The sequence below is a fragment of the Chiloscyllium punctatum genome, chromosome 3, assembly GCF_047496795.1.
Source record: "Chiloscyllium punctatum isolate Juve2018m chromosome 3, sChiPun1.3, whole genome shotgun sequence".
Taxonomy (NCBI): Eukaryota; Metazoa; Chordata; class Chondrichthyes; order Orectolobiformes; family Hemiscylliidae; genus Chiloscyllium; species Chiloscyllium punctatum.
Window position 1 is genome coordinate 81,887,805 of NC_092741.1, and position 12,214 is coordinate 81,900,018.

At 41.8% G+C, this 12,214-nt stretch overlaps 1 protein-coding gene across 1 annotated transcript in view; it reads left to right on the top strand.

Moving 5' to 3' along the window:
- The first annotated feature begins 1,460 nt into the window (after positions 1 to 1,460).
- Positions 1,461 to 12,214, top strand: part of slc35f1 (solute carrier family 35 member F1) — a 289,021-nt gene continuing 278,267 nt past the window's right edge. Inside the window, exon 1 of the mRNA XM_072555876.1 lies at positions 1,461 to 1,661. Within this exon, the coding sequence (XP_072411977.1) occupies positions 1,555 to 1,661 (107 nt within the window). The 5' untranslated portion in view covers positions 1,461 to 1,554. The remainder of the gene's footprint in view (positions 1,662 to 12,214) is intronic.

Genomic DNA, 12,214 nt, shown 5'->3' on the forward strand with positions numbered 1-12,214 from the left:
ATCTGAATAGGAAGGGTTAGAAGGATATGGGCCAAGTGCTGGAAAAATGGGACTAGATTAGGTTAGGATATCTGGTCAGCATGGACGAGTTGGACCAAATGGTCTGTTTCTGTGCTGTACATCTCTATGACTCTAAGAAAACCCTTCTTAACTTTAATAGCTAGTGCTCCGAAGTGGATGTAACACCCTAATGCAAGAAAGTGTACTTTAAAAGGTCATAACTTTATGAGAGATGTACATTTTTAAAGCTACACAACTCATTCAACAAACCAAAAGGGCCTGTCACAGGACAATATAGGGCAATTAGAGATGGACAATTGATACAATTTTTAAAATTATGTTGCCCCACTTTATTCTCTTCCCTTGAACCAGCAAGGGACGCCGAATTGCAGGAACTAAGTCTCATGAGGTGCACAAAATCTGCAGTATGTGTGGTCAAATTAAGAAGTTGGTCAATTTTCTAATAAATTGCATAACCTGCTCTGAAATAGTTTTGAAATCTGATTTATTGGAGGAAGTCAATGAAAAATAGGAAACATTTTCAGCTTTACACACACAGCAGAAAACTGAAGGTTTTTAAAAACGTCACTGAGGTCCAATTCTCTCATTCCGGAAAGGACTGGTAGCAGTTTAAACAGAGGTCACCACTGGAGAGGTTGAGAAAGAGAGTGCCTCATGATAACCTCAACTGGTGCCAGAATTGGTACTGGCGTCACTTTACACTAGAGAGTTGTCATCAGGCCAACTGAGCTAACCCATTCCTTAAAGAAAAATAACTCAGGGAAAGCAAGAGAGCAATGACGAATGAACAGGACAGTTTAGCAGTCAAAGACTGTTAATTATTAGATCTTGCGTTGCAGAGTTGACAAAGTCAGGACAGCTTTGAAGGAGGGTCGCCGGACCCGACACGTTAACTCTGTTATCGCTCCAAAGGGGCTGTCAGACCTGCTAAAGTCTCCCCCCCCCCCCCCCAGCAGTTTCTGTTTTTGTTTCTGATTTCCAGCATCAGGAATTCTTCAGGTTTTTGTTCTGTAATTAACAAAGTGTTGGATAGTGAATAATAATGAAGAGAAAAAAAGATGCGGGAGTTGGAAGGTTGAGGTGGAGAAAGGAATCTTGGCTTTCCATTTTGCTGGGAGGTGTGTTCTGGTGGGAGGTTGGGGGGGAGATGGGGGGGGGGGGAGAGAGTGGTTGAAAGTGACAGCTCAGCAGAAATTGACTACAAGTCCCAGGGCTCAGCGGAGCAGGCGGATGGAGAGGAGCGCCCTCCCCCTGCCGGAGGGATCTGGAAGTTCAGCTCGCCCAGAGCAGGTGTTCAGTCAGCAGCGCTGAGCCAGCCCCCCCGCTCAGCCCCAGACCGGCTCCGTCTCAGTCCGCTGCGCGAACCCAATCGGGGCAGCAGCTTCGCAAGGTGAGAGCCGGGGGTGGGTGGGGGGGGGTGGGAGGTGGTGGTGGTGGTGGGGCAGGATCCAGGACGCCAGCGGACTGCGTGCGAACCGGCCTGACCAACTCGGTGCCCGCGGTGCAGGATGCTCCCTGCATTTTAATCCAGCAATGATCCCCGAGCAGCGCAATCATGTCGCTACCATCGAGAACATCCCGGCCGAAGCCATCAGCGCATCGCCGACCGTGCTGCAGAGGATAAGGAAAGTCTTCACCAGGTAAGAGCCCGACCCACGCACCCTCCCCTTCCCCGTGAGATCTCAGCGTACAGCCGGAGCGGGGACCTCCCACACCCTGAGAGTGATAGAGACAGAGAGTGCAGGAAACAGTGGAGGTGGTCAGACTGGTTCTGAGCGCTGCTGGGAGGGCTTCTCACCGGCACTGCAAGGAGAAAAAGTTGTCTCCTACTCGTGATCGTCCTTGTTTTTACAGTCGCCCGCGCCTCTCTGTTTTATCTCACCAACTGTACACTTAAAGAGTGGTCGCTTTGTGAAGAGGGGCTGCCCATTTGCTCAGTGCTCCTTGCCCATGTTGCATTTAAACAGCCCCTGATGAGGGGCTTTTGCCCGAAACGTCGATTTCGAAGCTACTTGGATGCTGCCTGAACTGCTGTGCTCTTCCAGCACCACTAATCCAGAACCCGCTAGTTCAAAGCCTTGCAGCAGATTCTGGAACTGCAGCCCATTCCAAACCCGTGGCTGATAGCATTTGCTGAGACTGGGGCTCTGATCTCAGCTTCAGTGAAACGTTTGCGTGTGGCATTGAGTCACATTTAACCTTTCGTTGGGTTGAATGGCAAATTAGTCAGGACTTAATACAGTGGATTTATTTGGGGTTGGAATTCCCCCCCCCCCTCCCCAAACACTCCACCCCTCGACCCCCATCACTCCTCAAGTCTTACGAAGGAGTGAAGCCTAAAGCTGGCAATGATCACTGATGTTCTTTGTGAGCTGGATTCTTATTTCTCTTCTCCTCCGTCTCTTTCATCTCTCGCTCTGTCAGGGCGCACCGAGAGCCGGGATTGGGAAAGCAGGAATGAGGTACTTTCCCTGCCTGAAACAAAAATCTAATCACATTCGACCTGGAGTCCATCAGTTTGTTTCTTGCTATTTCTCACAATGCAACGCTCATAAAACAAAAGATAAATCATATAAAACCCGCTAAAGCAACGAAATAATAGTTGATATTCCTAATACTCCAGCCTATCACAATGCAAACAGGATTTCATTGTAACCGCGAAATCATGGAATAATGTCCAATTCAATTTCCTTAATAGTCTATATCAATGCGATTTTTTTTTGTTGAAAAAAATACATTTGCAAAATTCACTTAAGAAAGAAACCGTTGCGCTTGTCAAAAGGGTTAAATACGAATCACACAGTCCATGATAGATCTCCATTGTTCGTTGTAGTTATTTGTTATGCCCAGTCTTGTTACATTTTGTGGTAACATTTTTTAGAACATTAAAAATGATAGCAGTTATTCCCAATGCACAATTTTTTGATTGTATTCACACCGTTTCCTCAATGGTCTTTTTGCATGTTGGCATCGACCTTTATTTGATTTATTTTTTGATACATTTGAGAACTATCTGATTTCTTTTAATGTACAGTCTCATACTTGATGGTAGATAGCAGACATGGCAAGGCAATAAAATGAGAAATCTATCCAAGTTCTGAACAAATATAAGTATTGGAGAATTAGTTGACAATGAGCTGTGTTCTGAGCTCCCTCCTCATTAAGTTTGAGAAATATAATTCTCTACAAGCTCCTATCTAAATGTCCATTAATAGCAATAACTGGATCTGGTCTGGTATTAGATGGAGTTCAAATTGAAATGCATTTCCCAAAGCTAGCCTGTGAAAAACTGCAGTCTGCTTGTTCAATGACTAGGAAAGAAAACACCATTCCTCCATTTTGAAAATATTAATAAATTCAGGAAATTGGATCAATTCAAATGTTCTATGTTGTCTTTGGAATGGATTGCTGTCAGCAGTGATGTGCAAGATTCTAAGAATCTGAGGTTTTTTAACATCAGATAAAGTGTTTTAAAAGTGGAACTGTAACCTGTTGGCTAGAGTATTTATTATACTGAGGTGCAACAAATATTTGTGAGGCACTTACATTTGCACAGATGTGCTCCAATTCTGCAGATCTTAAAAGGCTGCATTCATAGGTGACAATGAGGTAAAGAGATAATGTGTGGGAGTAAATAGTTACCTATCTTTCCATTTTTCTTTAGATGGTATGCTAACTTGTAATTTATTTGCTAGGTTCCCTCTTCCTTCATCTCTGATAGGTCTCTATATTCACACCAGCTTCTGTGGTTAGAAGAATTTTGCCTGTAAACACATCTGTACAGCCGATACCATACTGTTCCTTGGTTGAGTCTTTAGGAGGCAGACTTGAGTAGTGTGGGTGGACCTCCCCAACAAGAATGGCAAACATGCCTTCCAGATGAACGTTATATATAAATGCCCATCATACCTGGTATGTAAACTTGAGGGTCTTGTTTGAATCATACTGAGGTGCAGTCACTGGTATCAAAATAAGTAAATTACTGATTTATCAACCTGTAATTGAGTAGCGATTATGGCCATGCTTGCTAGTCAAGAATTGTTCTTTCTTTCGGAAATGAATGCTTTGTGAGTTGACCTTATTTTCTCATGTACATTATCATGAAACTCAATGATATGGTTACATTATTTCATGAACATCATAAGTCCATAAAATCAATGGATGGAAAGAAAATATAATTCTTTTAAACATTGAGAACAGTCACATTTGTAGAATCAGTGACGTATGTGAAAAGTTCAATGCACAAATGTGTTTATTAAGTTACTAAATCAAGTCTAGTTTCTTAGCATTAGGTCAGTGAGGAAATGTGTGTGAAAACTGAGGTAATTTGAAAATGCAGAAGTAAACAACATTTGATTTTGATTTTTCTAAGCTTGAATCTTAATATAAAGGATGGATTTCAAAATGATTTATTTGTTTATTCCCATTGTTTCATATACTGTCAGTGCAATAAAATAAAATAAAACTTGCATTTTGTGACTAATAGTGTATTCCCCACAGTGTCAAACAGTTCAAAAAACATCTATATATTCATAATGGAATCCTGCTTTAAGATAACATACAAAATATCTAGGTTCTTAGCTTGCAAGTAGGCTGATCAGCTGAAGGTGTGTAATGAGCATTTTATACGTTGGAAGGAGACAGTTTTTTTGTGTCTTCACAGACTGCAGTTCAGTTCTCTCAAATGCACATGTTTGAAACATCCCTTGTGAATGCAGCCTATTAGAGTTTCCTATGCGGTTAATCTTATACAGTTATTCTGTAGTGGAATATTTCCAATTGTTTCTAAAAATGACAATGATCCTTGGCTGCAAGAGATCTCAGAATCACTGTAATGCCTTTGAGAAAAGTAACCTTTTACAGAGGAATTTGAATCTAATTTGTAGAAGTTTAACTGACAATTGCCACTTTAGATACCACATTCTTAGTATTTGCCTTGTTGAACTACTCTCCGTTAGGTTATTGTGCAATTAATGTATGTGTTGTACCTGGCCATTTTTAAAACTCACTGTAGTATCCCTACTCAATCAGAACACCGATTGTCGAATGTTAGTTACATTTTTTGTGCAAGCTAGTTCACAGTGATTCTGTCAGTGTCAATGTGATAAACTGTCATTTAAAATTGCAGCTCTGTTTAAAAATCCTTCAAGTAGCAGATTCCAAAATTTCAGACTTTTTATTCTAGCTGTTGGAATAGAGTACAGAGTGGAATGACAATAACGAACGAATGTATATGTTAAATAATGCATGCATAGTGGTTTGAGGTGCCACAGGAACTTCTCAAGCATTTGACTTTGCTGCTACTGTTTGTGTGATTATAAATACCAATTTATTTGGGATTTCCTATTTATTATCATCAAGTGTAGTGACATGATAATGGTTGATGTTCAAAATATGTGACATGTATTGCAAGATGCCTGTACCAACAAGGGCTTTATGGTAGAATTGGTCTGCTGACAGTTTCACAATCCTGTTATGCAAGCCATTTCTGACTGCTCCCCGCAATCTGTGGAAGATTCAGTTTATTGAAATGTACTTTATCCTTAAAATTTCTAACAACTTCACTATTGTCTTTCATTTTCTCTGTTAATTTCATCTTGCCTATTCTCTCGCTAACATTGTCTGCTCAGTGATAATGACCAGATAATTCAAAAGTGATCTACAATAGATGTTTGGGAGGTTTGCCGCAGTAGAATTTGGTTAAATCAATAATGTTGAAAGCCCTGAGTAATTCAGAAAGTTGAGTATTGGTTCCGATTCCAAAGAACGGATGTTAGATGAATTCCATTGCATTAAAAAGTAAAAATATTAAATGATGATGCATGGAGTCATAGAGATGTACGGCATGGAAATAAACCTCTCGGTGCAACTCGTCCATGCTGACCAGATACCCTAACCTATTCTAGTCCCATTTGGAGTATTTAGCCCCTATCTCTCTACAACCTTCCTATTCATATACCCATCCAGATGCCTCTTAAATGTTGTAATCGTACCAGCCTCCACCACTTCCTCTGGCAGCTCATTCCATATACACACCACCCTCCTTGTGAAAATGTTGCTCTCTTTCAAATTTTTCCCCTCTCACCCTCGATCTATGCCCTCTTCTGGACTCTCCCACCCCAGAGAAAATACCTTGTCTATTTACCCTATTCATGCCCCTCATGATTTTATAAACTTCTCTAAGATCATCCCTCAGTCTCCGACACTCCAGAGAAAAAAGCCCCAGCCTAAATTGAACTTATTGTTACTTATGATAAGTGAACTTAGCAGAGCATGAAATAAGTGGAAGAATGTTGTAAGTTGCTATAGAAACTGTAAAATGCTTCATATGACAGAAAATTACTTTTCTTTAACTGAAAGTTAAAGCTGTAAAATCCTTATTTATTTTTTACCAGGTAATTTGGAGAAACACAACTTTTTTTAAAAAAGCTTCCTACCTCTCTCTACCAAGCAATTCATTTTTATGATACTGAATTGCTCCCATTTGAAATTTATATCAATAAGGGGTGGATTTGCTGCTGATGTGGCTGTTTATCCTTGGTTCCTAGCTGTGTGCCAGTCAGGAGCACAGGGGGCCAAAAGAGAGACGTAAAATAGATTTAAAAATTGCATGGTTACCAAAATCCAACCTTCTCAAAGCATAAAAATATAACTGCAAGGAGTAAAGCTGATTTAGGGACGCCTGCTTATTTCATATTTAATGGGTGGCAAGATGTAATTATGGGTCACTGCAGCTTTAAAGTCTGGTTCTGATTACAATGTACTGCGTCTGTAATGTGAAAACATGCATCATACTTTATGCTCTTTCTAAGTGGTCATAACTGCGCAAGATTTACACAGTAAAGCAGCTTTAATGAGAGTTTATCATAGTTTCTTTCACAAAATGCTGCCCTGAACTGCACTAAACACATGTAGGATATAAATCTCTTGAAAGACAGGCATTGACATTTAAACGATTAAGGATGGGAACACCATCAAACTGCCACGGCTTCACAATGATAACATATTTAACATATACTATAATGTTTTAATGACTTGCCGAAGTACCATTCTATCGTTCAGTGGCAAAGAAGTGTTGTCCTTGTAAATTACTGAATAAATCCTTGCCTTGGTTTGAGGGAAGTGCTGTTTAATTTTTCTGTTTGATATGGGAGCACAAGACAAAGGCTGGGGGTGGGCCAGATCCTCGTTAGCAAAGCATGTGATGGAAAGCAACAGAGTCAGCCCCCTCGGTTATCAATGTATGCGGGGGATCCCTGCTATGTGATGGTGAGGAATGTGGGTGACTGAAAGGAGCAGTAAACCTGCAGCTGCGGTTGAATGATGCTAGTGCAGCCAGTGCCAGCTGGCGGCCCTGTTTCATGCTGCTTTCTATCGGTTGCAGAGCCATCTGCTGCAGTTTTAATGAATGAACCTTTCTTTGGTGCTGAACAATAGCTCCAAGGATGTGATCTACATTCTAATACGTGGGTGGGAATGGGGGGGGGGGGGGGGGGGGGAAGGTGTACTGTGGGGAGGCAGGGCGTTTCACCTTCCTTGTGAACGGGAAAAGGGAAGGGAGGGATGCTTCTTTCAGCGAAGTTGTTTCAAATTCCAGTCCCCATGTTCCGGATTGACGAGGTCTCTCGGGGTTGCCTGTGGCTTAAACTGCAGTGACATCTTAAGATTTAAGAATAAAATCGCAGATCAGTGATTTTTAATTGGACACTCCCGAACGAGTCACATATCCTGGTTGCAAACTAGTTTCATTCTGATGGAGTACAGCTCTGCTAGGCAACAGTGGAACAATGATTGGGATTTTCTCAATGCATTGACACAAAAAAAGGACACAAGCCTTGGAATTGTGTTACTCCTCCACACTGGTCTATCCAAGGTCATGCAAAAAGATAGCATGCACTGTAGTGATTGTAATGAGATCAGCTAGTAGTCCTCATAGAATATGAGTTCCCTTAATGGGCCTATTAATCTGGTCCAATCAGGGAGCCCTGGCCAGCAGAGAAGAACAGGAGTATCTGATCACACAGCATTGCCCTGTGGTTTGAAGGGCAGTGCTTGTCACTGGCCACTCGGGTGTTTTTCATATCTTCCTGGTGGTGGAAATTGAATAAAGATTTGTGCACTTTGTGTCCTTTCACTGTGTCTCAAAAAAAAATATAACAGGAGACTAAATATATAAATACATGGTTTTGATCACACAGCATTGCCTTTTAAAAAAAAAGAACAGGAGTATCAGACATTCTGTTCACTCTGAGAGCTAGCTCTGAGGGAGCTAGATCAGTGTCAAGGGCTTTCCGCATGTAAATAAAGGGTGACTTGGTGGCAGGATACCAGCCTCTGTGGAGTTATTTCAGTGTTGATGAGAGAAAAGCACACTTCTGAAGAAATTTGCTCGGAGCAGTTGTCTTTGAGTTGGGATCAGCATTTCTGGCATCATGACATTATTTGGGAAGCTTGACTCATTCGATCCTGTCATTGAAGATTGGGCCCAGTATTAGGAAAGAATGCGTTATCTTTTTCCGGAACACTGGGGCAAATGAAAAGCAGCGAGAATTCTCCTGACAGCTTGTGGACCCACAGCTTTTTCAGTTATGAGGAACCTATTTTTCCTTGAGGCACCAGATATTAAAACCTTTCAAGAGTTGTGGATTTAATTAAGATATATTATGACTCCAGGCTTCCTTGAATTCTGAGCAGTTATCTGTTTCACTGGGCAATTTGAGAACCAGGGGAATCCATATTGAGATTTTTGACTAGGTTATGATGACTGGCAGAGGCATATGACTTTGGTTTAACCCTTAATGAGATGCTGAAAGACTATTTGGCAAATGAGATTAATGATGTAACAGTACCTACTACAACTGGATTTACCATTGGAAAGTTTGGCAAGTGGAACATATGAGTTGCAGGCTATTCCGATGGAAGTGGACACCCTTGCCAGTCCGACTGAGCTTGGGGAACATCGCTTGAGTGAAGGCAATTGCACAGCCACATTCAGGACATAATCTAAACAGTGGGGCTCTAGGTCAGCCTATAGCAAACCCCAAAACAAAGTCAAGCTTTGGCCAAATGGTTAAAATTTATTTCAGGATCCATGCTGCCAAGCCATTGTAGTTGCTGCCAGTATGTCAACACAAGATAGCAAAAGAGTCCCACTGTACCTAAATGGAGTAAGAGAACTCATATGCTGGGTCCAGGAGAATGCACACCCAAAAAAATCCACCTGTACGATAGTTAAATTGCTGAGCAGTATCCAAATCAGAAGCAATCAAATGTCTGGTTAAATGGTCTCCATTTCTAATGTAGGTTGATACTGGTGTGGCCATCAGTGATCACAGAACCAAACTTTACCAAAATTCAGCCAGAACTCCAACCCTTAAGTTTGTGCAAGACCTTAGTTAGACTGAGAACCTATACTGGGGAACCTTTACAGGATACAACTTCAATTCTGTCTCTTATGAGAAGCATGTTGGAGGGAGAAATGGCTTCAGGAACATCAATGCTGGACACAAGATTCTGTTAAGAGAGTGAGACAGTTTACTTCAGGGGATGAATTTTGGTGTAGGAACCACAGTAAAATGTGGAACCACAGTAATGGCCTTTATTGGGTAAGAGGCATGGTCAATGCAACGTCAGATCTAGTGATGTATAAAGTTTGGGTAGCTGAGGTCCTGAACAAGCACGTGGACCACATGAAAGCTGAAAACTTGCAAACGGGGCAAAGCAATTCTGGAACCCATGGGTTCTTCCTCTCCATCAAGTGTTGACGAACCTCGGAATTTGAGATGGACAGAGCAGATGTTGCTGCCTCAACACCTTTGCCGCCTAAAGAAGAGAGGGAATTTCTTCAGAGATGCTCTGGGCCCAAGAGATGAGCTACTGTGTATTACACGCCTCCTGTTACATCGGCTGAGATAGAGGAACCTGACCCAGTGTTACAACGTCCCAGGAGGAGCTACACTAAAAAGAACCATCCTGTGTCCTTGGACTCAGCGGGGGAGGGATTGTAACAAAGTCAGCCAGGTGAACCTCTTAGAACAAGAGTTGCCTGATTGAGGCTGTTAATGTGGTCCAGTCAGGGAGTCCTGGCTGACAGATATAAACATGAGTATTGGAAGTTCTGTTTACTCTGAGACCAGGCTCTGAGGGAGCTGGATCAGTGTCAAGGACTCTTCATTTGTGTCGGGACTGACTCTGTGCTGGCTGGCCACACAGTCAGTATATTCTGTTGTTATTGGTTTCTGTGTTTTTTGGGGGAAACCTGATTCCTGAACTGGCTGATCTACACAGCCAGTTTGTTAAGTGGTATTCCTTTTTTTTTTACTGAGAACTGACTTCTAAACTGGCTGATCTACCCAGTTAATGTGTTTCAGGTGTATTTCAGTTCTCATGAGGGAACTGTTTGGCTGGTTACAGCCTATGTGTTACTTTTTTCTTTTCCTTTGAGAAAATGACAATACTGATTTTGAGCTAGGGCCTAGCCCTTTCACTTTTTTTTTGCATGTGTTTTCACTTTTTTTTGGTGTTTGGATGAGCCCCTTTTGAGAAAATGCACTTATCTGGATGAATGTTTCACTGTAGGTAGGTCTGGCTCTTTGTTAGTGACTAGGCCTCTGTAAAGACTGAACACGTGTGTGTGCTGGGAGGTGAACATTCGCTGGGTTCTGGAGATCGTAAGTAGACTCTGCCTTTGGGGGTGGACCAAACTCTGGGCAGGTACTGGGGCAGGCTGTCCTAGGGGTGGCTGGAAGGTGCAAAGGAGGGTTAGGGAAGCTGGAAGGTGGGTAGGCCATTCCTGGGATGCTGGCGAAACAGGACGGGCTGGCCTGGTGATGGCCAGAAGGTGTGTCAGGATAGACCGAGAGCTGGAAGGGACATGGGGTGGACCGAGAGCTGGAAGGGGCGTAGGGGTGGACTGCCATTGAGTAGCCGGAAGGTGGGAAGGGCAGGTGTTTTGCTGGGTTGCCAGGGGTGTTTGTGCTACATGCACTGTTTTATTGTTCGATTTGTCAGACTGTCTGTATGTGATTGTACTTACTGTTTCTTTTTTAATAACGTAGGGTGGGGTTTGAGGTTCGTCCTCATTTCCCTGTGAACTGATTGTTCGGTGGGGTCTGGGGTCTGGCTTTACTGCCTCTTTCCCCTATAAATTGCTGTTTCTTGTATATGGCTGTTAATGTTAACTTTTGTTTGTAACTTGTACTGCTTAGTAAAAAAAAACTGAAAAAAAGAGCATGAGGGTTAAGGGTTCTGTTCACTCTGAGAGCTGCTCTGAGGGAGCTGGATCAGTGTCCAGAACTCTCCACGAGTAAATAAAGGTGACTTGGTGACAGGATATCGGTCTCTCTGTGGGGTTATGTCATACACTTTATAAGACATTTTAACCTTATGTTTAACTTCCTTATGGTAACTGTGCAATAATATGTACAGTTCATAAAAAGCACTGGCTGTGTCGATTGTATTTCAAATGAAGTACTGTGGCTTTCACTGTGTTTTCCACGGTTACAAATTAACAAAATACTTGAAAGTGATAAGGTCCGGTCTTAAGTTTAATGCAAGGCAGAGCCATGGCATAATGGATAGTTATTACATTTTGTTTTATTGCATTGTCCTTTCGGAGAGAGTCATGGTATTTCAATGGACATGGCATTGTATTGTGTCATTCTTTTAATTCCGCAACTTTTGTGGAAGATTTATTTTTCTGTTCAGCTAAACTCATCACCAGTAGTCAGAATCCTCTTTACAGTTTTATTTACTGTGGGATGATTATTATGGTCCAAAAATGTATTTATAAAGAAGTCAGATTAACCAGATTACAGTTCACAATCCTCATGTGAAATTTGTTTCCAGAATTTTGAAGATAATTTCATGTCACATGGTGGTTGTCAAGGGAGTTGCAAAATGTGAACATTTATGTAAGGAAAGTTCCGCCATTAATGTTTCATCTAACAACAAATTTACCTAACCTGGTGACCATGACTACTTGAATTTATATAGTGCCTTTACTGGAAAGAATGTTATAAGTCACTTTCATAATGGAATGCAGTGTCTGGAAGTGTGAGACATGATCATTTTGCTTTATTTTTAAATAAAATTGATCAAGGGATATGGGCCCCTTACTGGTTGGTCATCTATTTATTAGGAGTCAACAACAAGAATCATGGAGACCAGACCAGGTAAGGATGGCAGATTTCCT